This window comes from Bombus huntii, chromosome 12 (genome assembly GCF_024542735.1).
Source record: "Bombus huntii isolate Logan2020A chromosome 12, iyBomHunt1.1, whole genome shotgun sequence".
NCBI lineage: Eukaryota > Metazoa > Arthropoda > Insecta > Hymenoptera > Apidae > Bombus > Bombus huntii.
In genome coordinates, this window is record NC_066249.1 from 3,342,967 (window position 1) to 3,367,807 (window position 24,841).

General features: G+C 44.1%; 1 protein-coding gene across 4 annotated transcripts in view; it reads left to right on the plus strand.

Moving 5' to 3' along the window:
• The window catches only part of LOC126871881 (neprilysin-1-like), a 73,720-nt gene extending 50,056 nt beyond the window's left edge, over window positions 1–23,664 (plus strand). For all 4 annotated transcript variants that reach the window (XM_050631189.1, XM_050631187.1, XM_050631188.1 and 1 more), the window contains 12 exons: window positions 12,926–13,057; window positions 13,241–13,339; window positions 13,416–13,594; window positions 18,333–18,519; window positions 18,640–18,816; window positions 18,916–19,016; window positions 19,340–19,395; window positions 19,466–19,752; window positions 19,822–19,980; window positions 21,209–21,285; window positions 21,370–21,639; window positions 21,721–23,664. In XM_050631189.1, coding sequence (XP_050487146.1) covers window positions 12,926–13,057; window positions 13,241–13,339; window positions 13,416–13,594; window positions 18,333–18,519; window positions 18,640–18,816; window positions 18,916–19,016; window positions 19,340–19,395; window positions 19,466–19,752; window positions 19,822–19,980; window positions 21,209–21,285; window positions 21,370–21,469 — 1,554 coding nt within the window. In that variant the 3' untranslated portion in view covers window positions 21,470–21,639; window positions 21,721–23,664. The remainder of the gene's footprint in view (window positions 1–12,925; window positions 13,058–13,240; window positions 13,340–13,415; window positions 13,595–18,332; window positions 18,520–18,639; window positions 18,817–18,915; window positions 19,017–19,339; window positions 19,396–19,465; window positions 19,753–19,821; window positions 19,981–21,208; window positions 21,286–21,369; window positions 21,640–21,720) is intronic.
• The last annotated feature ends 1,177 nt before the right edge of the window (window positions 23,665–24,841 follow it).

Sequence of the window (24,841 nt, forward strand, 5' to 3'; positions counted from 1 at the left end):
ATGCGGCCTGGCATGATCGATCGAACGTCGGGAACCTAATTAGGTTGGCTGTACCGTCGTATAAATCCAGCCTAGTCGAGTACTCCGTTATATCGTGCTATTTAAACGAGAACTTACATAAAAGAAATAAAAAGAAAGAAGATCACCGGGTCGAAACGAACGCGATATCCAACGCTGCGAAACGATATCTGTTGCGTGGAATCGTTTCGCTGGTTTCATTGATCGCGAGAATATTCGCGAGAGCAGAAGCTTGAATTCATAAGCTCGGCAAGTGTTGATGGAGGATTATAAATGATTCGTGACAAAGCTCTGTCATGTCGTGCGAGTGGAGTCGCGAGGATTTGTAAGACGCTTGAGAACCGTGCAAGTACGTGTGCGCATATTTCAAGCGTTATGAGACGTGCATACGTGATCGTTGTGTGTGTGTGTGTGTATACAGTGTACGTAGACGGGGATGGGATCTCTTGAGGGTGAATAGTGCGTGACGAGCGAAAATCCAAAGGGCGAGTTGAAAGTAAGGGTTCCGAGAGGAAACGTTGTGCTGTATCCTGGTGGGTGTTGGAAAGCAGTGGATGAATAGGTGGTGAAAAATATTCATTGACAGTATATTCGCTACTGGCTTTTGCAAATAGCGAACAGTGAATATCTCAATGATTTGGTCGACGCGAACGTGGCGTAAGTGTTAGAAATCTTAAAAAACGAGCGCTGGTAAACACAAGGGCGTAAGATTTATTCGTAGAACTTGGAGCGATTAATTGTCTTTGACGAGACGAACCGCTGTACCGAAAGGGAATTTAGAAATTCGAAACAAGTTTGCCCGCATGGAAAAAGCAGCCGTCTGTACGAGCGCCGACCCGATAACGAAATCGCTTCTCGGCCAAAGATAAACTGCATCGAAGTTTTCGCCTGGAGCAGTTACGTTTACCGAGCCGCTTTTTTCCTGCCAAAGACAACCCCTTCCCCTAATTCCAGACGAACTTCCGTTCGATCGACGTTGCTGGAAATAGTTTTCAGGCGGATTCGTAAGCGCAACAGGAACGCACGCTGTATCAGGATCAGATTACGTTTGGAAACTTCCAACTTCGCGTGTTATCTATCCCGAGGTAACGATTGTTTCGGCGAAACAGAGTTACCGTGCTAATGGAACGAGAGAGGAAGAAATGGAGGAGAAATTGGAAAGACGAAACGATCTGTTCTACTTCGGTTTATCGGAACGAGCGCGACTAAATTCGGAAACTTGCGTCTGGATGCTTTTCGAATAAATTTAAAGAAACTGCTTCGATATCTTGATGGGGCGCGGATTTCAACCAAATCATCGCGTTAGCCTTCGTTGGAAAAGTATATTCGTCAAAGCGTCATTTACGAAGGCCGTGTCATTCGGAACGTTTCATCGTTATGCAAGCGATCGCGCAGTACGTCATAGGAATTTTCATGCGGCAGGTGTAATCGAATTTGGTAGAAAATTCCGCGAGCATCGATCGAGTGGGCGTCGAAACGTCAAAATTTGCAGCATCCTCTCGCGCCTGCAATAATTCGCTTCGTTATAGCGTTATTTGGCATTATGCCTTGGCATAGGTTTCACGGTATCCGAACTCGAACACCACCGGAAGCGATCTTAGCAAATCACTCGTAGTATTACGGTTCCACCACCGGAATTAATTCTAAGCTAAGTGTGTTGTATCGCGAGACAGTTATGGTGCACCGCGGTGAACTATGCGCGTAATTCGTGCCAACTTCTTCGTCGAACTTGGCCAGTAAAGTGACTCGCTGATAACGTCGAATTCTCGAACGGTACTCGAAGCGCATTAGGGGCAACCGTCTTTATCGAAACGACTCATGAATGTACTGTAAGCTGACTCGATTTCAAATTGTTGACCGAAAGTTCAACGACGTCTTTTGCTTGGCGAGCGCCAAGCAGACTTTCCCAGAAACTAGGGTCCATGAATCATCCGCGAGATGTACCCTACTTATCTCAACGAAGCACAAAGTTCAACAAAACGGCTGGACGCGATATCGAGTGTAGAACTAACCCTCCTGTCTGCCAGTAAAATATGCAGCAAGGTCGTTTCGCGTCAAGTACCTTACATATATTTATTCCGTTACAGCGTTTTGCCCAATGTCAGGCTTTCATGAATTATACGAAACTGGCAATTTCTAAGAAAACGTAAGACCTACGGAGACAGGCGAATAAATGTATCCATCGTTTCGTCACGCTCCAGGCCGCCGAAACTTTTCCCCAGGACGATTTGTCGTACAGCTTTCCCCCTAGGTTGACGCTGCTACAAAAATTCGAACGTCCCACGGGGAAACGTCGAAGAACCGTGAACCCTCCATTGAAATCGTATTTGATACACGGAACTCCGTATGGAGGAGAGTTGGTCCGACGAAGAACGGGAAACTGACACGAGAAGGGAAAGGAGGCGAGCAACTCTGGAAGAAACTTCTTAGTTCCACAACAAGGAGATCTCGCTCTGCATTTTGTCCTAATTCACTCGCTTGTTTCCATCCTTCCGGGAAAGCGACTATAAATCAGTGCTGGGAACACGACGCGACGACGTCGAGATAAATTTCAATTTCTCCGTTCGAAAAATTCCCCGTCTCTCGTAAATCGATCGGAATTTCCTTCCAGAAGCAGCGAACTGGCGAACATCGAAATTTGTGTTGTTTGAATGTAGGATACGACATCGATTTGGTTAGTCAAGACAAATCGTGATTCCAGTTGTCTTGTTTGGAACTCTGACGACTCTATTCGAACGGTTGATTTCGGTCAGTTAACCGTGTCGCGAGAAAAGAGCAGTTGAAATTGCGACCACTTAGAAGCCCGTATTTAGGATACTGCAGTAATGTACGTTCCATTGACGTCGATAGCGACCAAAGAAATAAAAATCCTTTCGCGATCGTACGTTTCCACTGAGTGTAGATTTTATAGTTCCATATACGAGCGTGTGTGTTCCCATTTCTTTTTCACTCCTGCAATAGTTATACACGCGAAATTATACTTAATGCTGCCAGCGAAAGCTATCCTTGTCGTTTCACGATCGGTTTACGTTTGTATGGATGTCAGATGGAGGAAGAATGTTTCTAAAAATTCCTGTAATGGAATGTAAAAATGCGACTGACTACGTTCTATCGTGTTTTAGTTAGACTTGACAATTCCTTTGGTTGCACCGATAACACTTCAACTTGCTACTTTTATTCGCAATTCTTCTCCGTTTTTTTTTTTTTCAATGTCATATCGGTATCTCGTAATTTGCAGTACGTAAAAGTTGGTGCTTGCCACTATTACCCGACTCTCAATTAGAGCTTGTAATATTCGCACGTGATATTTTTCAATTTCACTCGTTATCACAGCCGAGCTTGCTATCTGTCACCATCCTTTAATTAGAACTTGCAAATTTTTACTCCTCGTGGTTTTCAACATCCGTGTCGTTTAATAACGAAAAATCTGAGCTCACGAGTTTCTACGATTTTATAGCTCCGAGGCAAACTTAAAATTAACCCACACAAAGTAACTGCACTCGGTTTGTACAAAGAGAAGCCAAACATTTCCCGGTAAGCTCGGATCGTGTAACATGCAGATTCGCCGATGCTGGGAGAAAATTTTACTGGCAACCTGATTCCCGAGAGATGATCGGCCGTACAAATTCGCGCAAGAGTTATTGCGCTGTCCGGAAAAATATATCGTAATAAAACACACGGTACGGCAGCTTTCATACGAACAGGTTGGCGCGGTGTAACGCGTTCAGATATATGTCTTTTGTGCAGAATGAAGCTGAGCCCCGTGTCTTTAATTCAGGACGCGCCATACCGCAGAAATACGATCGTCCCAGTCTCGCGCATCGATGCACTAAATCATAGCCTTAAAAAATTACGCTTCTTTCGAAGGGTGCATAACTTCGTGCCGATTTATATCTCGTTACATCGATCCTGTCGAGCTGCAGCTTCCACTCTGTTTCCTAAATTGTCACGCGTTTCTCTCTGTCAAACTTATTTTATACAGGGCAACAACAGCAATTTACGACATATACTAATCAAGTTTGCAAATTTATCGAGGACGAAGCGCCGCATCGAATAATTCTGCTCTACATTTTCCATTTATTTTCTCGCGTAAAATCATTCTCTTTGCCAATCGTATTTTTCACCGATCGTTAAGAAATCTTTGCGAAATTGGATATTTTGGAACCATCGACGCGACAACGTTCACGCGTTCCTTACTGAAAGGATATAGCGTCTAGAGGCGCACCGGAGTGTGCCAGATATCCTGTTCGAATTGTTGGTGCGCGATGCGACGATGCTTTAGAAATAACTACAATATCATCTTCTCTGCAGGACATCGACGACGAAGAAATCGGACAATCAGAAAAGATGCAAACCAGACACGGAGGACCGGCTCTCGTAATCTGCAGCGAGAGAACAGAGACTTTTCCGACTGTATTAGCAAGGTGCTGCATTTCCATGAAGTTAGTCGAGTAAAAATGAAGGAAACGCGCGTTCCATGATTACATCGAGAGAGGGCGAGAAAGAGAGAAGGTGGAACGATCTGCGAGATTGCGAGACTGCGATCCAAGGGAGGTCTTCCGCTCGATTTCGCAATATGAATCAGTAAATGAAGAGCGGCGCGCATGGAACGGGAAAGCCTACGCGAGGGCGACAAACAATCTCATAGAGAATCCGATGCGAACAGAGAGAAAAGGACAAGGGAAAGGGAGCAAGGTCGATAAGCCCGAGCCGATGAAAATTCGGGAGACGATCAAATTTCTTGGAAATCGTCGTGACAAAGCGCGGATAACGCGTACCCTGTCTACCGCGTCGCGTTAATCGTCGACCGTTTTCACTTTAGCTGTCTTCGACACGTTCTCGTTCCACCGTGTTTCTATAGAAGAACTATACTACAAGAACTATAGAAGACTAAAGATCATAACGAGCACCTTCTTATTGATCTTTTAATTTTGATGCTATGATTTTTATTTAAGAAGCGACGCGGTTGAAGAGTCTACAACGATAAGGGGTCGTTCAACTTTGGAACGTTGTATTTTTAACACGATGCCAGTGCGACGATGCTTGCAACGGTAGTTTTCACTTAATTAATTTGATGGAAGCTTTAAATAGATCGCGAGGGAGCTGGTTGGCCGACGAATTTGCACGCGACCAAATCGAGGATGCGTGGAAATCAATCAATGCGACTCATGAAAATCGGACGACATCCTCCGGAGAAACGTATCCACCGCCACGCGGGTGAAACTGTCGGATTTAATTTGCGTAATTGATTCATCCGGCGACGTTGGCCGACAAATGGTGCGCGCTGAGGAACAAACGTAGCGCAGCTCGTGACGCGAATTTTCCTCGAAAATGCATCACGAACGGAGCAGTATACGGCAAAACAAATTTAACTCTCGGCCTAGTTCAGTCGGCGGACGAGATAAATTCTTTCTTTTCTGCAACTGCAATTAAACAAGGACCGAAAGTGGTAACGAAATTGTGAATTCAGCGGCCGCGTAAATGAAGTGGGGGCTGGCTAGAACTGCTCGTTGGATACTTAAAAAGATGTTTCCCTTTCAGCGCGCTCGAGCAGCTTGTTTCGGAAAATATACTCGAAGGAAAGAGCCACGCGGAAGAAAACCAAACTGGGAAAATTATAACGCGGAAACAGGTAGCTTTAATTAACTAGCGACTGATGCATTCAACGTGAACTGGAAATTAGCAGCACGAGCAATACGCGAACTGCCTAACTCATCTTAATACAATTTATAACGTTCATCTATTCAGGCTATTGTTTGAGCAAGTACGGTTTTTCAAAGAAACAACGGTACTGCCGAGCTATTCATACGATAACACGCCATTGAACGATACTTCGCCATGTCGAAGTCGTTCAAACTCGAGTCAAATCCGCTCGAGGATCGTTCCCATTTTTCACGGTATTTGATGACAAGCAGTTAGGGACATTAATCAGCCATTGAACCTGAATAGAAGCATCGAGAGTCTATATGTCGGCGTTAACAAACGATTATATCGTTTTTGTAATTTTCTATCGGTCTTGGTCGAATTTTTCAGCAGTGACGAGCGCCCCAGCGTCCTTTGTTCCCACGAATCGGTAAATTTCGTGAAAGCGCATCGTTTGAAGCAGCACCGACGCCAGACAAGTCACGATCGAGTGAAATTTCCTCGAGATAGCAATAAAGAGGTCCATCCATGGAATAAATAGTCTGACAGACTCGTTGGCTGGCCTATTTAGCCTCAGCTATCATGTACACGCGGCAAATCGCAGCTTTCCGTTGAAATTACGCCGATATCCTCTCGAACTATCCCCTCGAACTGGCCACTCGTACGAAATTCTCGAATGGAGATCAAACTCGGTGTACATTGCGAGTTCGAAAGAGAAGCGGTTCGCGAGCGTAGTTTTTTCTGCTATTTCTACCATTCGTCTTAATTTGTCGCTTTGAATCGAACAAGAGACGAGAAGATGGATGCTTAGGGATTGGAGCAGCGAGATACCCTTCGATTGCTTTTGGAAAATTAATTTACCGATTCGACATTGATTTCTAATCGAAAAAAAAATACCCCAATCCATACCGATGTTTCCAGATCCTCGTAGATCTGATTGTAGCTTGTTCATCGTTTTCCTTAGCCCGTTGACAACACCACTTTCTTAATTTTCCATGACATTCTCTGCGATATTTCTTCTCCGCGGTCTTTATTTTTCTTTCTTTCATCTGTATTTTCTAAACCACTTTTTCAATGCCGTATAACTTCGTAGGTTACCGATGGTGGTTTCGGCTGGATTGATGATTCTCAGGTGCGTGATTTATCATGGGAGAAGGGAGAGTTCAAGGGTCTGTTTTGCTCTTTCTTCCATGTTTTATGCTTCTTGCTTATTTATATACCAAGAAAGCATTAGATCATTAGTAATCTTGCGACGATCGATAAAACATGTGCGTAATAACCCTGCAGATATATCAATGGAATTATTATAACTTCTAATAGGTACCCTCAAGCTTATTTGCATAAATGAGAAATGTCCGTTTCGTAAACGATTAAAAAATTGTATAAACTGGTTCGTTTATTGATTAAAGATAGACTATCTTTACGAGCACATATATTTCAGATATTTGGTTTACTTTGTATGCACATCCTCCTCGTGGGTCTTAAATAATTTACGGATTTTATTGTGGCCCTTTATATAATTTACGATAACCGGCCACTAAATTTCATCCATAAATATTAATACATACACACACACACACACATATATGTATATATAAGCACACTAAATCTGTTTGATTTACATAGAGAATTCGATAAATTCAACAATTAACGCGTATAAATTTTGTATCGAGCTGACCGGTTCGCAACGGAAGGAGGAAAGAAACACGAGAGATCGGCTGTTGGTCATATCACGAGGTCGAAACGCGCAGACGTAACCGGCAACGATATTTAGTGTCCTCGTTCTGGCCGCTCGTTTCATCGGGCGGAGAGATCGTTAATTCAGATACAAGGGTTCGATTAAATTTAATAAATGCCACGTTCGAATTCCGGTCAGAGTAGTGGCCATTGATATTAATTCGCACGATGAATATTAATATCGTTACGCTTTCTGACTTGGCGATATCGAGTCGTTCCCCGGGGTATTCTCGCGCCTGAATTTTCTCTTCAAAAATTGCACGTTACTCGAACAGCGATACCTCGCCAGGGACCTTCCGTTTTCCGAGGAAACACACCTCGCAATTTACGAGCAGATCGCAAGGTGGCCGAGAGCTGAAAATTAATCTGCCAAGTTTTATTTTTTTACCACCGAACGCGATAAATTTCGGCAACGTCCTCCGAGAGTAGATACGACTTCGTTATTTTCCCAGCGTATCTATATTTATTCGTATCATTTACCGTCGAATTGATTCACCGGACACGACGATCCAGTGGAATTAATCCATCGAACGCGACGACCAGCTTCCTCGATGCATCGACGTACGAACGTTACGGCGATTTTGATTAATGAAGCTTGGCGAGTTACGCGCGGTTTCGTTTAACATCTGCCGGCGCGCGTGCCAGCTTTTAATGAAATTTCCCGCAACCCAATGTTTACAGAACGACGAATTATCAGTAATTAAATGTGTCGTGTATCGTGGAAATGCAGAATTCTTCCGGTAAGATATCTTTATCATTTCTGCAGTGGTTCAGCGAAACGATTGAGCCTCTGTAAACCAGCCGATGATTTTGCTTCATTCTCGATCCAAGTTTTTAGAATCGATCGTTTCTAGACCAATGTCTTGATTGTCAAGAGAAATCAAAAGAACATCGATCCGCAGTCAAAGTGGCTGAATATCCGGGCAAATGCACAGCGAGGTCGTGACGCCTCGTTTGCTCTCGCAAACCACTGATATTCCACGGATTAAAAACATTCGTATCCGCTATGAATCTGCGTAAGCACTTTTTCCCGGCGATTTATCGCGGTAAATATGACTGCGACTTTTCGACAAATCTCCACTTTACGAATGACACGGTTTCGCTCTACTGTCAGAAAACGAATGGAAAGTAAATGTTACGCGGCGGATGATGTTTGAACTAGGAAAATTGATAGAGGGACTAGAGACTCCGAGCACTCCGTGATATTAAACTTGTTAAACAATCTCACTGAAACAATTACTTTCGCGCGCGATCTTTTTCCCGCCAGTTATTGTCATACGCAAACGACAGAACGAGCAAACAGTATTAATACGATATATTGAGATATGTATAATTTTATGTGCTACACTATGTTAGCTACGTAGTAATGACACTTGTATGTGAATATCAGTGTGTGGAAGTATATACGTGCACGACGTCTCGAAAACAGAGGAGTGTAAACTGTTCAGTTAACAGTCTGGTATGGAAGAAGGTGAGACGCGTGCAAGTGTGTATCGATGAATATCTTTGAAATCGTTTATCAAATGAATATATAACTATTCTAATATAAACTCCAAGTGCAAATTTAGTATTTCTATACCATTATTTCGGCAATTAAGATCCAAAATTCTCAACACGATGACACGGTAGTTCCATGCTCGTTTTGTGGAAAAGTGCGTGCATTAATCTAAAGCGTAACAAATGCGTAGCGAACGATTGAACGTAACATGCGCCTTCGACTTTCGCCTACGGGCGACTCGTATCTCGAAACGAAATTGACTCGTGAAAAGAACATTATGGTTGGTCCGTGTCAGCCTCTGCCGAGGCGGCTCTCTATTTTCCATCCTTCGAGGAGCATTAGAACATACAGAAGCACCATTCAGCACGATCCATCTTCAATTTATTTTCCAGCCATATCCGACCCGACGTCCGATTCCTCGCTTTCATCTCTGACACGTGTCCCACGATTACGTCACTTTAATTAACGCTGGAAATTCGACTAAATGCACCGTGACCGTTTGCATCATCACGAACGCGGACGGCGACGTCATCCGCGTTTCTCTTTTGCACCGTTCTTCGTTTGGACCGTACGATTTCTTGCCGGACCCCGTCGCTTCTGGGAACGAGTAACATGGAAATCGAATTGAAATTTAAATTAATGACTTTGCCGGGCTCGTCGGTGGCCTCGTTGCTCTGCTCGTGGGACTCGATGCGACGTCGTGCTACATCTTTAATAATCTGCATGCGAAAAAGGCTTTTGTTCGAAGAATATCTCGTCTCGTACGGTGGAACAGTGAAAAGGACACGTATACATAGTAAGATTGGGTTATGCGATTCATCTAAGCTTCGATATTTTAAAATTCCAATAAAGAATAATTTTGATTAGTTTACTTATACCAGCACTCGCGACAGAATGACAAAATTTCAATCGCGTCCTCTTGCTGGTTAAAAATATTCCTACGTCCCAAAAATTAATTATACCGGCCGGTTTCATTAAGTTCTTTTTTTTTGGCAATTGGACAGATGACGGCAAAGGGACACGGATCATTTTGCTCAATTTCTGAAAACGACGAGCAGCCATTCGTAACTGGTTTTGTTAGACTGGCCGGCAACGCGGATTTAATAAATTCGCGTTTCACCGTTTTATATTCCGACGCTTAATCTGCAGGCCGCGTTTTGCACGGTCTCCTGTGAAATAAAACGCCACGCGACGGTCGGACCTTTTTCACCGCGCTACCCTGTCACCCTGAAAATACATATAAGTAGTTAAGCTCTAACCGGTGCAAATAAACCGCGACCGTTGGCCGGGAATTATCGGATTCACCTTATTAATTTACTCGAGCCCAGCAGCGTTAAAACGTTTATTAAAAGAATTGGACAACGCGTCTACTTAATTAACGCTTCCTTGTTCCACGAATTATTACTATTTCCGTACCTGTTCTCGACATGCGCGTTGTAACGCGTAACATGCAAGGATACTAGTCAAGTAGAATAAATTTAAATAAATTCAGTCTGTAGAAACTAGAAAGAATTTAAATAAATTCAATTTCAAAACTAAGCGTGAATTTAATATAAAACAATATAATAGGTTTTCTTTGGAATTCCAGGTATTATCATTTTTTCAAATTATCTTACGTTCGGTCAATTTGAGCGAAATTTTCACTAACGAAGAGAATCAAATGGTGGTTTTGTAAAAAAAAAAAAAAAAAAAAAATTCACCGAAGCACGGAGCAGCCTGGGGCTGAATTTTCAAAATCCCTACGACGCTTTAGCGCGTGGTCGGGACAAAAAAATCTGGCCAGGTATCGAGACGAGTAATCGAATCCAACTCATTAATTCGGCCCTGACCGCTTGGGCGTCGTTTCGATTTCGGCGTCGCTGTTTCGAACTTTTTTTCCGAATATTCCCCAGGCACAATCGCTGTCTCTGTATCGCTGCTATCCTTTTCTGTATCGCTACAGTCCATTTTCCTTTCTCCCTTGTTACTTTCTCTTCACGCTAGCTATAGCTAAGATACCAAACTACCAAGTTCTGCCACACCAATCCTCAGAAACTTTATTAAATTTAGCAAAGATAAAAATTCTTTAGAAAATTCTTTCCTTAAAATTTCCCCCCGACGAAGAAAACGACCGAACTTCCAATGGTTCCAGAATATCTAACGCCAATTTCCCATAATTGGGACGTTGCTGCTTTCTGTTAGATGAATTTTTCCTTCGGGTAGCCTCGGCTTCTCCGTTTCATCCGCCGGTTTTCGGCTTGGTTCTTCGTCGGAATCCCCCGCCGCGCTTTCAATTCCGCCGTTCGTTCCGCGCGAATAAAACACGAACCAACGGATATTGCTTTAGTTACCATACCATTCGCTGGCTCTGCTTGGCTGACGAGCTTCTTCGCCGTGACTTCATTTATTTACCGAAGGAGGAACACAGCGAATAGGAAACGATTGTTGGAGAACACTCGAAGACAGACGGAGTTGGACGAGAATCTCGTCCTATCGAACCCACGTCCACGGAATCAATGGCTCGATCCCGTGAAAACTTGGAGAAATTGGGTCGCGTTATTTTTGTGGGGCGCAGGGGTGGAAAGTGGGTAAGCCGACCGAACAAGCTGAAGAGCCGGAGAGAAAGGGAGGAAAAGCAGAGGGTGGATCGCACGTGATGACACACTGTCGCGAAAGGAAATGGAAGCCGCAGCTTTGTGCCACGCTAACGACTTCGATAACGATGCCCATCGACTTCACGGTGTTCCTTTTAATTCGTCGAACCGTTAGTAATAACGGGACTTGTACAGTCCGTGAACTGTTCATAAAGGATTTCAAGCAATCAACTTGGTCTTGTTCTCCGATCTGATGCTACTCGCCAACGTCGATGAGGATTCAAGTAGTTCTTCGTCTCAATGAGAAGAACGTTAATGGAGAACTTGCTAAAATATCGGAAATAGAGAAACGATAGAATGTAGAGGATCTAATAATTCTGCAGTGAAATCTACGCTCTTGTAGTCGACCGACCATTCAAATGGAAATTATTTCCATTTAAACGCGTGTCTTGAATACGTGTAAAATTTAGGTATCGTGTACGGAGATCATCGAGACGTCCAAAGAGAATTCCAAGAAATCGCGGTCTATTAAATACACCTCTTCTCTGAGACCATCTCGACGAAAGTGTCGACGATGGCGAGAATGGCCCGGCGAAGGCTACCGGAAGACATTTCGGCGAGCGCTGTTCCAGTTCTCGGGGGAACGCGTGAAACTTTGCTCGCCGGGGGAGAAGAAGGAAATGAAGCAGGCAAAAAGAAGCTGTTCGATAGTCGTACCATTACGAAACATACATGAACATTCGGAGAAGTACAACCGGCGCCGGGGCGAATCGCGGCGCACGTGCTGTAACCTTCCTCGAACGGAAAAATTCCGACGAAATGCGTGCCAAAGATAGAACCAGCAGCCATCCTCGGTCCTGAATGGCCCTATCAACGCGAGCTTCGATCAATTTCTCTTTTTTCGTCCCGTTGACGCGTTCCTTCCGATAGCGGAGTCGCGCCGGAAGCGCTCATCGATCTCCCGCGAAATTATTTACGCTCGAGTAATTCAGGCCTTCCCCTCGAGAAAAGCCGCGTTGGAAAAGTTGGTTCGTCGTTATCATGGAAGCAAGTAATAAACGTCTGAGATGTTCCAACTTTAAAGAAGGATCTTGGATTTGCATCTTCGAAGACAATCGCGGTTTAGTTTTTGCGATGAAACTTTCAAGTTCTTTCGAGATTCGCCGTTCCAAGTATCAGTCCGCCGTCTTTTCACAAACGTTCAAACCATCGATCTTTCTCCACCGTCACGGATGACGCATTTGTCCGGCTGCCTATCTCGTCGTTTCCCTTTCACGATCATCAATCCTGATCCTTTAACGACCACCAGACCAGGAACACTTGAATCTTTTTGACGAATCCACGGGCTTATCCTCGTTGAGTGGGCGAGCAGATTTTACACGTGTGGCCGATTAAATACACACCGATCTGAAGTCTATTAATCGGATGATCTCACGCAGTGGACGATTGCTTTCAGAATAAAATGGAAGAGCAAAGATCGCGGAGGATTCAGAAGATCGTTGACGGCCTTCTGCCGAAGACGATGGATCCGAAGGATCGCGCCTCGGAGACCGATCTGCTGCTACAGTTCTGTCTATCTCTCAGCAAGGTGAGTCGATACATCTTTTACAACCCAGTAACGAATCGCTACCTAAATATCTTTGAAGCGTTTTTCACTTTGACCCTTTGACAATTTACTTTATAATCGCATTCATTCTTTGTCCATCGCCCAATTCTGCGCCCTTTTGCGCCATTTCATCCATCGAATAACGTTTTTGCTTCGACCCTGCAGATCTATCCGAAGCACAAGGATCTATACAATTGGGTGGACGTGGATCAGAGGGTGTACGTTCCTTTCAACATGTCGTATCTGCAAGAAAGTTTCGGTTATGTGAGTAGACGTTAACCATCGCGATACCATCGGCAATTTTGCAGAGGAAAAATGATGTGCTTGGTTCCTGGGTTAGATAAGGTGGGGGACGCTGCTGAATGCCACTTTAGGCGCTGCCACTGCCGATCTTTACAATCACAGTCGCAATCGGGAACGTCCTGCTTACGGCTACGACGATCAACTGGTCTACGTTTATGTTACCGCTCCGCGTTACTTCCGCAGCCTTGGGAAACTGCTGAATCGTTTTTCCCGAAGGTAAGCGCCACTTTACGCCTCGATATATTGTCTGGGAAAGTCCGTCAGAATTTCTCGCCCGCACGAAATTCGAGGATTACCAGTTTCTTCCCTCGAGAGCAACTAGCACCTGACAATCAAAGCGTACGCGCGGTGGACTTTACGCGGGCTGGCGTGGTATTTTCAGCGTCAAAATTTGAAAAGAGGTGTTGTCGGTATCGCAGTGAAACGAAACAGCTGCCATAAATTCTCGTAACCTCGCGGTATCGCCGCTTTGATAAGGCGGAATTTAAATCCGCCGTGAAAAGGTTGGGAAATAATTTATCGCGTTCGTGAAAAGATGTAGCGCCAAGCGCAATCTCGCAGGCTCGTATCTTCCATGGAAGTACGAATTCGATTCCTGCTGGTCTTTCCGCGACATTAAGCCCGATCCATGGAGTATTAAAGGCCCTGGCCGCGTGGAACCCGCGAAGCTTAATCGAACACCTCTGCGGCGCATGATTTCTGCCTTAACAGCTGATTACACAAATCGTAGAACAAAATCGATCGTAGAACTGCGGAATGTTCGTGTTCTATCCATCGCGTCTTCGTACGTGGCCCTCGTTCCTTTAACCTTAAACGCAGAAAATGTATGCTTCAGTTCGTAGACTTTAGGACATCTGTTGGCTTCGTACCGGTCGAAGTCAAAGCGATCAACTACACTTTCACATAACAGGATTCACAGATGCATAATTAGTATTAAGATAGTAAAGGATGAAACACGCGAGCCAGTAGAATCTCAAATGGAGAAAACGCAGAGGAAATACAAATACCATAAATTACATGGACGTTGATTGATAGATCCCATAATGACTAATAAACGAACTAAATTGAAAATAACAACACCGTGGCTGTAGCTGCAATTTCACGGTTCTAGGTGGAGCCGTATAATCACGCTTTCGCGTCTGGGGAATAAATCCTGCTCGTTAGGATCATGTTCTGTACAACAAAAATACTCGCCGATCGATTGCGTTAATTAAAACAAGGGCAAATGGTTCGCGGATCGAATGCACGCGAACACGTTTACCGTTCTGCAGCTGCACGCGCGTTTACCGCGGTAAAGAGCAACGCGTCCAAAAAAAAAAAAAAAAAAAAAAAAAAAAACGAGTAAAAACACGCTCACCATTATTATAGCGACTTGTTTATTAACCAAACTACCGGCGTGGTATTAAAAATAACGACAGAGAGCATCGTTGGTGCACCGGTGATTTTTACGATCGCCATACCATTTTTCGTCGCGAGATTCACATTTTGCCCGTAATTTTCTCCTTTATGGCAGCCGTACGGATATTTTTTAGTCGAACCAATCGATTCGTCGTGCCATAGATGCTAAACAGAACTTTTATGGCGAGTGTAAAAGCAGACGTAAATAGGACGAATTATCGATACCACGGCTCCTTTCGACGTAAACTCGTTTATCGAGGCGGACTCATTCGATTAAAACATTCGTTTGAAACTTAGTTTTCACATTCCCCGTATATTGTTTGTTCGTCAACGAGCGAAATATATTCAGAGGTAACACTCAATGTATGCTAATGATAATTTCACGAACGCGGAAGTTACAGCTCAACCGTCAGTTATCCCATTTTCCCTTGATTTTCCTCATAAATAACGTTATACGACGTAAATGTTGTTTTGATCTTTGGCTCGAAATACAAGCCGATAACGAGCGGTTGATGTTGCGGAAGTTGATGATCGCGTGTAAATATCGGTCTGCCGATCCGAGAATTGCATAACGAATGAATATTAATTGAACGAGCTACAACTGGCTGATCGGAAGAACGTTTCGCCTTCAAATTTACGTCGCTTCCGATACATTCGTTTTCCGGCTTGCTCCTTTGGGATCGAGAGCTGCAAATTGCCGCTGTCGTCGGACAACCTGATCGATTGGAATTGTTGCAAGTTGCTTAACATTTCATACGTTCGATCACGAATGAAGTATCCATTAAACGGAGGGCAAACGTTAGAAGAGCTTCTTGATTTTGTATTCGCCAGCAAGAACGTGAATGACATTATTGTTTCGTTGAATAATCTGTAAAATAATTCGTGAAAGAGGAACGATACGCTCGTTGAAGGTTTTATTAACAGTGGTAATTTCAAAAACGGCTGAGCCAGCCAATTGAAATGGCGGTCGGTCACGCAGATGCGGTTTCGCGATTGTGTTTCGCCAATCGTTTAATCCTCGTATCAAGGGGTTTGAGAAAAACGATCTTCACCGCGCGATCCACCGATTCGGTCGAAAGCTTCATCGCCACGAGGATTCTTCGTCAGGGGGATTAATATATCCAGCCGCACGTACAAATTGCCAGATCGTCGATATGTGTGTTTGTCCGGTTGGTAATCGAAACAAGCTATGGAACAACCGGCAATCGAAACGCGATTAAATCGCCTTTTGTTGCGTCAATTAGCAAACTTTGCTTCCCATAATTTCTCGGTTCAACGTCGAATAAAAAAAAAAGCGAATCGAGAGAGGAAATCCGAATATACGCGCAGAGCGGGAGATTCAAAAAAATATGCGAAATTCAGCGCGATGGGTTTCGTAGATCGCGAATTCCTACAAACTGACTCCCATAATAGTTACGCGACCGTAGACAGTTTTTATTAGGATAGTTTGAACCATGTGCGGGAATATAGCGAGTCATGCTGCAAGTAGCTTGGAGAAGCTTCGATTATTGCAAATTGTACTAATTACATTAAACGAAGTTCTCGCCACGCTCGGTTGAATTTCACGCTGGATGCCGGTTGGATTACACGTACCGATTGCGGAACGTCGTAAACGTTGACAGACTCCGCTTTGACGATGCGGCCGCCGATGAATTTGCATAATGCATGCGTATGAGCCGCGTACCAACGTAGTTAAACGGCAACACGATGTTCTCTACCCTTAAGTAATTCCTGCGAAGCTTATTATCGTCGTCGAACGATTAGAAAGGTTTAACTTTTAATCGCGTAAAACGCTCGAGCGTGGAACTGCCGGTAAGTGGTAACTTTCTTTTCATTCGTAAAGTATATCGGTAACTCGACTTACGTAGCGTTTATCGGAAACGGTAGCGACGCGAAGGAACAAGAAAATCGACGAAACATCGAATTTAATTAGAAAGCAGAAAGTTCGATGGGTAAATTGGCTGCCCGGTTCGGTCGAGTTCCCACGACAATGTTTGCTGTTCAGTGAATCGAGAGAGAAGGAAAAAAATTGCACGTTGTAAAAGAGGTAGCAGGATGCGGTATTCGCCGGAGGATCAAGTTCGGATACCTTGACTCGGATTATTCGGTCGTTGAACACGTGGAATTCGGCCTTTCCAGCAAATCCAAGGTGAAATTCTTTGCTGATCGGATGTAAAGCTTACATTCGAAGCAACAGATTCCGGAGCACGTTATAACGTCAAGCTGACTGATAGTTTCGCCTTTTGTATATCTCACCACAGGGGGACAATTATTTCGAATATTCGACTAGTCTTGGAAAGTTAAAGAGGGTAGCTTGATCGTTGATTGTCACATTCTTCTCTTCTCCTGGGTAACGAGCAAGACACGGGCTAGCTACAAATTATCAAACTCGAACTTTGTCAGTTTACGGTAATATCAGTAGGACGGACTGGTTGGCGGAGCAAACACTCGGGATTCCGAAACGCCACAGTTGGCAGCCTATGCTCGTCCCTCGCTATTATCTCTCGCAGACAGACAGACACAACCGGAGGATGAATACAGCCAGCAAACCGCGATAATTACTGCCGAAGGTATTCCGCGCAACAAAGAACCAGACGCTCGCATCCTACCGCCAATTTCTGCCCATCTATCGTCCTTAATATTCGGATTCGTTGCGTTCTTCGGATATGGAACGTTTTTTTCACATTTGCTGCAGCTTTTAATATCAATCGTCGGGAATTACGATCGTTCATCGTTTACTTTGAAATTGAAATTTTCAACGTCCGACTTGCAACTTTTATTTCAAGTTCGTAGGAATGTGTGCGCCAGTTAATTTCCAGATGATATTCCAAATCATCTCTTAAACCGTCGCAACGTCGCCAGAATTAATCTCGTAGAGAGCTCGGGGGCAGATGAAAATGGAAGCGTAGCGTAGGTTAAATGTCGCGAAGGTTGTTAGCACGGAGAACGCTATCAGCGTCTGGCGTAACATTTATGAGCAGAGAAGTTCGTACGCAGTGCACGCCAGCGTACCGTATGCGGTTAATAAACGTGGTACGACCGTAAATTTTGATACCAGCAGCGAGCATGCATCGTAAATCGGTGCCTAATTCGTCCATTACCCTTCGTTGCGAAAATTCCGCCCATCTGCGCTACTCTGTTCGCTCTGTATCAACCAGAATCGAGGTTCTACTAATAGGAACGATGATTTCACTTCAATTGAAATTATAGTTCCGTTAATACTGTCACATGCACGTAGCTCAAGGAGGCAAGAAAGGGATACGTATCCTCGAATTTGTCGAAACGAGCTCGCGCTTGTGGCGGAGGCATGGCAAGGTTCGATAGAATCGATAACGCTAATTCGTTATGCTTTCGGGGCCAGCTGTTCATTATTATAGCCACCAGGACATTATCCTCTCTTTTCCACTGAAATATATATCCTCACAGGCTATTATTTCGTACGAACACTCGTACGAGAGTTATAGCTATTTTCGAAGTCGTGGATCGAATAAAACGAAGATAGAAAGCGATGTTTTAAACGCGCAAACAATACTCACAAGTGCATATCCTTACGAAGGATTATTCACAATGGACTGTTGCTGTTGTACGCGACGGACACCCTGCACGACATCGTGAACGTGACCGGGAGCAAGGACTGGGAGCTGTCCTGTTTCAAGCTGACGAAGGATGTCTTCAGCGAAATCGTGGGTGCTTTGTATGTGCAGCAGTACACGCCGCAGTATTTAGAAAACCTAGCTAACAAGGTAAGGCGATGAAAAATAGCATCTGCTTCTCTCTATTCTACTCTCGTTGCTCTTTCTCTCTTCTCTTCCCTTTGTCTTGGTGAAAACGTTGCGATACAAATTGCGTCGTGTCGCGAACAGGTGGGAGGGCTGTTCGAACGCGTGAAAGAGACAGTAGCTGAGCGCATTTTGGTGAAATCTTGGCTAGACGAGGAGACAAGGACGCAGGCGTTGTTGAAGCTGAACTCGTTGCGGGGAAGATTTCACGTGTGGCCTGGTTTCCACAATGAGAGCCTGCTGGCCCGCGAAATGGCCGAGGTGAGGCCTTCCTCGTGCTTCTTTGCATGCGACGCGCGCGTATTCCTAGCGATACTCTTCCGTCAGCTATTCGTGACTGCCATCTATCACTTCCGGTAGGTGGAGATCGATCCGGCAGATTTCTTCCACACCGTGTTGAAACGATTTCGACAGGTTCGCACCGTGGACGACAAGGTTTTGCGCAGGAACGTCACCGAAAAGTGAGCATTTTCTTACTCCGAACATCCTAACAATAGGATCGAAAATAAAAGTGGAGTAACCACTTTCTTAGTAATCTGACGCAACAAAATTTATTTAAAAGCAAACTAATTCACGATCGATTAAAATCGAGTCGCTTTGCAACGTACTGTGCATTCGTCGTAGTCAGCTAATATTCGTAGTACTAAATCTCTACATTCTTGAACAGGAAACCTATGTCTCTCTTTCTTTTCCGATAAATGCGATTTTAGATATCGGGGCTGTCTCCTTATTGCTGCGAACCCATCGATAATAGAATGGGATAAAATTAATTTTATCTTTGCAGACGTCGTCATCCCTATAGCGTATCCGCTTACTACGAATCTTCGACGAACACAATAGGTAAAATGGATCTCTAAACATTTTATAAGCTTGCCGAAAGAATTATGACGAGGGAATTCATCGATTTTAGGCATTCCACTGGCGATGATGATAGCTTGGTCATGGTCCTGGGATGCTGGGCCAGCGTATGCAGCGCACGCGACTCTAGGATCGGTGATCGGTCACGAGATTCTCCACGCTTTCGACCTCCATCGACGTCGACTGCCATTGGATCCCGATATGAACGTCGATCAGTGGCTCTGGATCACGCCAGAGTCTTGGAAGAGGTTGGAAGCGAGGATCGAATGCGTCGCGAGGCTTTATGCCAGAAGCTTCTGGAGGAAGGTTCAGTTTTATGGGAACGACGTTGCTGTACAGGTAGAGAATATTTTTTTCACATATTTTCCTCGAGCAAGTTGGATGGAACTCGTTCAAATGATTTTTCAGTTTGACTGGAACGTGACGAGGAACGAGAATGTCGCTGATATCGGAGCCTTGCAAATTTCTTATAAAACCTGGCACACCCTGACGAATGGGAAGGATCGAAGTCTTCCCGGATTAGAGGGACTTCGGCCGAGCCAGCTTTTCTTCATAAGCGCCGCCCAGGTAAACATACGACGCCTTTCATCCACATTTTCAGATTTTCGCCCTCACTCTACGGATTCGTATCTCTGTGAATATAATTAGAGGAGTAGAGCTCAGAGCGTAAGTAGGCATATATATTGCGCTAAATATTATACACTCTATGTGTGGCGGCACGTGTCACGGAACTTTCCAACGGCTTCGTGATACAAAGCGCTACGCCGTCAAAGCGCAACACCGACGTGCCCGATGTGCCATCGATATCTTCACGCTTCTTTCGCCGAATTCTCGGAAGAGCATACACGCGCCAGCCGCTGCGGCACATCTAATGAACGCACGCTAGTGGGGATATCGATGGGCAACGAAGGGAAGAATCAGTTCGACCTGGAACAAAAGGACATTCTATCCCGAACCGCGAATGGTGAAGAGAAACGAGTCGGCCATTTTTCGAGAGATATGAAAATTCCAAGACCCCTGGTGGGTACTTAAGACTATTGAGGGTACGCGCCAAGGATGTGCAGATATCTGGGCGCCATCGTGCCCGTGGTGTGTGGCCTGGTTTCTGATGTGAATTGACGTTACAATGGCTTCGGGGTTTTCAGTTATAGGGTAACACTGCGGATCGGGACCAGCTCAAATTATATTCTTACTTGTACTTACACATCTGTATTAAAATATATTTTCTACTTCACAATTTATATACGCGTTTTTCCGTTCATACATCTAATAACCTCAACATACAGCAACCACGCACACTGCGCGTATTTCTGGCGCGCGTTTCCGTTCAGTGACGGTACTTCGGCGGACTGGACTGCCGACGCGAAAGGGTTAATCAGCGAAATAAAAGTAAAGGAATACTTAGATTGGGGTTAGGTTTTATATTAAAATAGTTTTAGATTTATTTAATAAACGATTTCCAGGATCTTCGTCGATATTTGCACGCGTCTCAGCACTCTCTTGGTCTCACCATCTTCCATACCACGCTACTAATGGAACAGTTGCATTTATCTGATTTTCGAGAAGTTGTGCACACACATACTTCCATACACTCATACTCACATACGCGTGTCACTACTACGCGGCTAATCTAGTCTACCACACAAAATTATACATACCTCAATATATGTATTTTTGCATTTTACGCGTTTTTGAATCTTTCAGTTTCTCATAAACGTATGGAAATTAGTGTAATTGTAACTATGCGAGAGGGACGATCGTAGGAATCTAATCTTATTTCTGAATTATATTGCAGACTTACTGTTCCAATATGACTGCCGAGGCCTATATTCTTTCCGTTGAGCTCGATTATCACACACCTCAGCCTGAAAGGTAGCCAACGTCTTACTCTTTAGTCGTACCTCGAAGAATTTAACGTTATTGAGAAATAAATACCACCCATTAAAATGTGTTTAGAGTCAACGGTATAATGATGAACTCTCAAGCATTCGCGGATGCGTTCCGTTGCCCGATCGGAACCAAAATGAACCCCCCTAACAAATGTACCACATGGTGATGATCAGGCTTGGACAATCGTTCACCGACAGATTTCATCTACGACATATTCGATCATTTGGATTCGATACGGAAAATGGCGTGCTGTGGTTGGACACACTCTAAGCGACAAGGGCTAATCATTTTTTCAGCAATTGTCGAGCGATCTTGCGTCGGAGGGAATCGGTTCAGGTAATACCGATACTTGCAAGATATCGTATTTTTATCTTGATTAGTGTTTTATCGCCAACTACGTGAATCGATATTTCGCAGGAATTCTATCCGGAAAACTGAAGAGTCGAAGTGGAAGGATGCATCGAGAGATGGACGAGTATTGCGCTAGGAAGATGCGATTCGCGATGACGGAGGATCGACCGATAGATAAGCTTGTTACAGCGTTTTCAGAGTCTAAAGAACGGCCAACCGAGGAGATGTCGATCTTCGGTACGGTCGTCGAAGTAATCTCTTTTAAACGCGCCATTAATGTTAATATCTCTCCCTATGACGCTTTAGAGAACCTTAGATTTATTATAGTGAAAGCAATAAATTGTACGGCGGAACAGACGAGAGTGTGATACACACGAGCAAAATACGAATAAAAAGGAAACTAATAAAGACGTACACGTACACACGCAGAATAAGTAAATTTACAAAAAACGCTTCGATCGTTCAGTTTGCGACAAGGCGAGTAGAGAACCGGCAAGCTTGCTAATGGAATTAGCAAAGCATGTCGTTTATTAGCGAGATCAGAGTTTCTCGATAGACAAGAATAAAAGTATACGGTCACGTTGTAGTCACGTGAACACGTGATCAACGCGCAACTTTGTAGGAAAGGCGAGTTATATCTCTGAATCGCGTCTCTATTCGAGTTAAAAATCGAGTAAGAAGGCTAACGAACAATTTCTAGAATCTCTCGAGTAACGAGTATAGTTGAAAATGATTCTCGGAGGATCGAGACTAGGCCTCGATGGAACGCGAAGTGCAAGTACTTCGCGAGAGAAATCTCGTCGATCAGACCGTGTCGTGCAAACGGCTTGACGAACGCGAACTGAAAACATTTATGAAGCGAATCGTTTAGTTTCTCGCGCACCGATTGTCTTCGCTCTTGTTAGTCTGTAAAGCCTGTAAATAACGTATCCCCTGATGATCCTTTTCGGTTTAGTTTAGTTAACTTAACGTAAATGAAGTTTGCGTAAAGGAGCTGTCCGTGTTGTATCGTTTGAAAAATAGATTGGCTGGAAAATCTCTCGTCGCGGATAGATCGCCTTACGCTGGTTCTACGAAGGCTTAGAGAGATCAAGCTGGTTAGCGCGCGCTTCTATTCACCTGTTTCGTTCGGTTTTTCTCCGTACGGACACAAATTTCGATTAACGCTTCGCTTTTTATTCGTGACACCGTTTCGCTCGGTTCTCGATGGAAATTCGGCTTTCAGTTGAGTCTAGTCGCTGCAGGCGAGCAGCTCACTCTTCCCTCGGCGAATCGACGACAGCATCTACACACCAAACTCTACTTTCTCCTTTCAATCTTCTTATCTTACACATTTTGATCCCTACGAATCTCGAGAACTTTTTTATCAACACCTTAGAAATAAGAGATATCCAGGAATTCGCAACGATTCCTTTACAATTCGAGAAACGTCGCACGTTTCACGTTTCCCTTTCTAAACGTTCCTTGCACAAAATACTCGTACGGTAGGTACACAGATTTCGTTTACTCTCGTCGAGCGATTGTTTCCCAGTAACTTGGTTTTATCAACGAGCTTGTGAAACAGAAATTGGTGAGCTGTTCGTCCTGGTGCTTGTAATTCCCCTTGGTCGTCGAAACGAAGACGCAATGGTTCGCATTCGAGCGAAAAGAACCAATCGTGCCGCGAAAAGGATCTCCAAAAACGAGATCCGATTGTCGCGAGCCGACGGCTAGCGAAGGTTGTTACAATTTTAGTGCGTTTACGCAAGAATCGCGATCTGTGATATTCTTAAGCAGTACTTAAGCAACTCGAGGGACGGTTCGACGCGCGTCTTCTCGATGATCTTGATCGTAGGAAAAATTCTATTGGTTCAACGATGTTTAATGGATCGTAAAAGGAAGAAGAGCTGTCATCGATGGCGCTCGGATGTCCCTCGTCGAATCGAAAGCATAAAGTCACGTTATTCAAACACCGTTGTAAATGTAAATGGCTGATAGCTGATATGGCAAATAAATATGGTTTATATACAACTGAGATTGTAATATATTTACAAGTATAATGATTTCCTGAATACAGAACAAAGTGACGTTAACGTTCGATTTCCCTATCGATCGGGAAACAGACGAGTGTCTCGACGTTCCTCTGCTTCTAACCTCACGGAACATCCAAGAAAAACATAATCGATTCGAATCGAAAACTGTCAGGAGATATCGCTATTTGAAAAAAAAAAGGTAGAAAGAAATTTCCATCCAGTTTCATTCTTGCACGCGTGGAAAATTCTTACATGACGAGAAATTTGAGGCTGCGCGCCTGTAGCCGAGGATGAGTTCCCTGGCAGATAATCTAACATGTCACTGGCTGTCTGGCATCTCCTGATCCTTTGGGTAACCCGATAAACGCGTCGACTGTCGAATACACTTTCGTGAATAGATAACCGAAGTCTCGTCCGGGAAATTCCTTTATTCATTTCGCGATCGATCTGTGCAGATGACACTCGTCTCTTATCCCAGAATGAGCACGACCCGCTCCTCCTATGTGTCGCAATTCGAATACGTTCCTCGGTTTCATCCCTCAAGAAATCCTGACTGCCCGTCTCGGTTCACAAATCGCGAACACATCGACGAAGATTCGGAGGAATGGAATCGACCGGCGATCGAGATCAGGGCCGCGGTTTCTCGTTGCTCCGCATTTACACGGGAGAAGTACAATAAGTTTTCGTTTGACTTCTGCATTATTAATGTGAATGTTGCATAATATAGTTATCGGAATGGAAAGAATACAATAGAATAATTAGAATAGAGTTCGATGGATTTCAAGCGATTGGCAGAATCGATTCTTGGTTTTTCGTTCGTAGAACGTTAGGGGATGATCTTCACGTTCGTGGAAAACGTAGGCACGACGAGGAACAGGATCGAGGGACGATAACAAACTGCATCAGAAACATCGTTATCAGCATGAGATTCAACAATATCGGCAAGGTGTTCTGCTTATCGATCTTTATAGAATTTTTGACAATGCTACGATTTTTAGTAGAACTTTCTTCTTTTTACTACTGTGTTCTAAAAATTTAAAACATTTAAATATTGTACGATATCACGAACTACGTATCAACATTTTGTAATAACGGAATACTGTTATTAGACTGAAATCGAAGAGAAATTCATAGTAATCGATCACGTGCTGGACCCCATAACGATGAAAAAAATT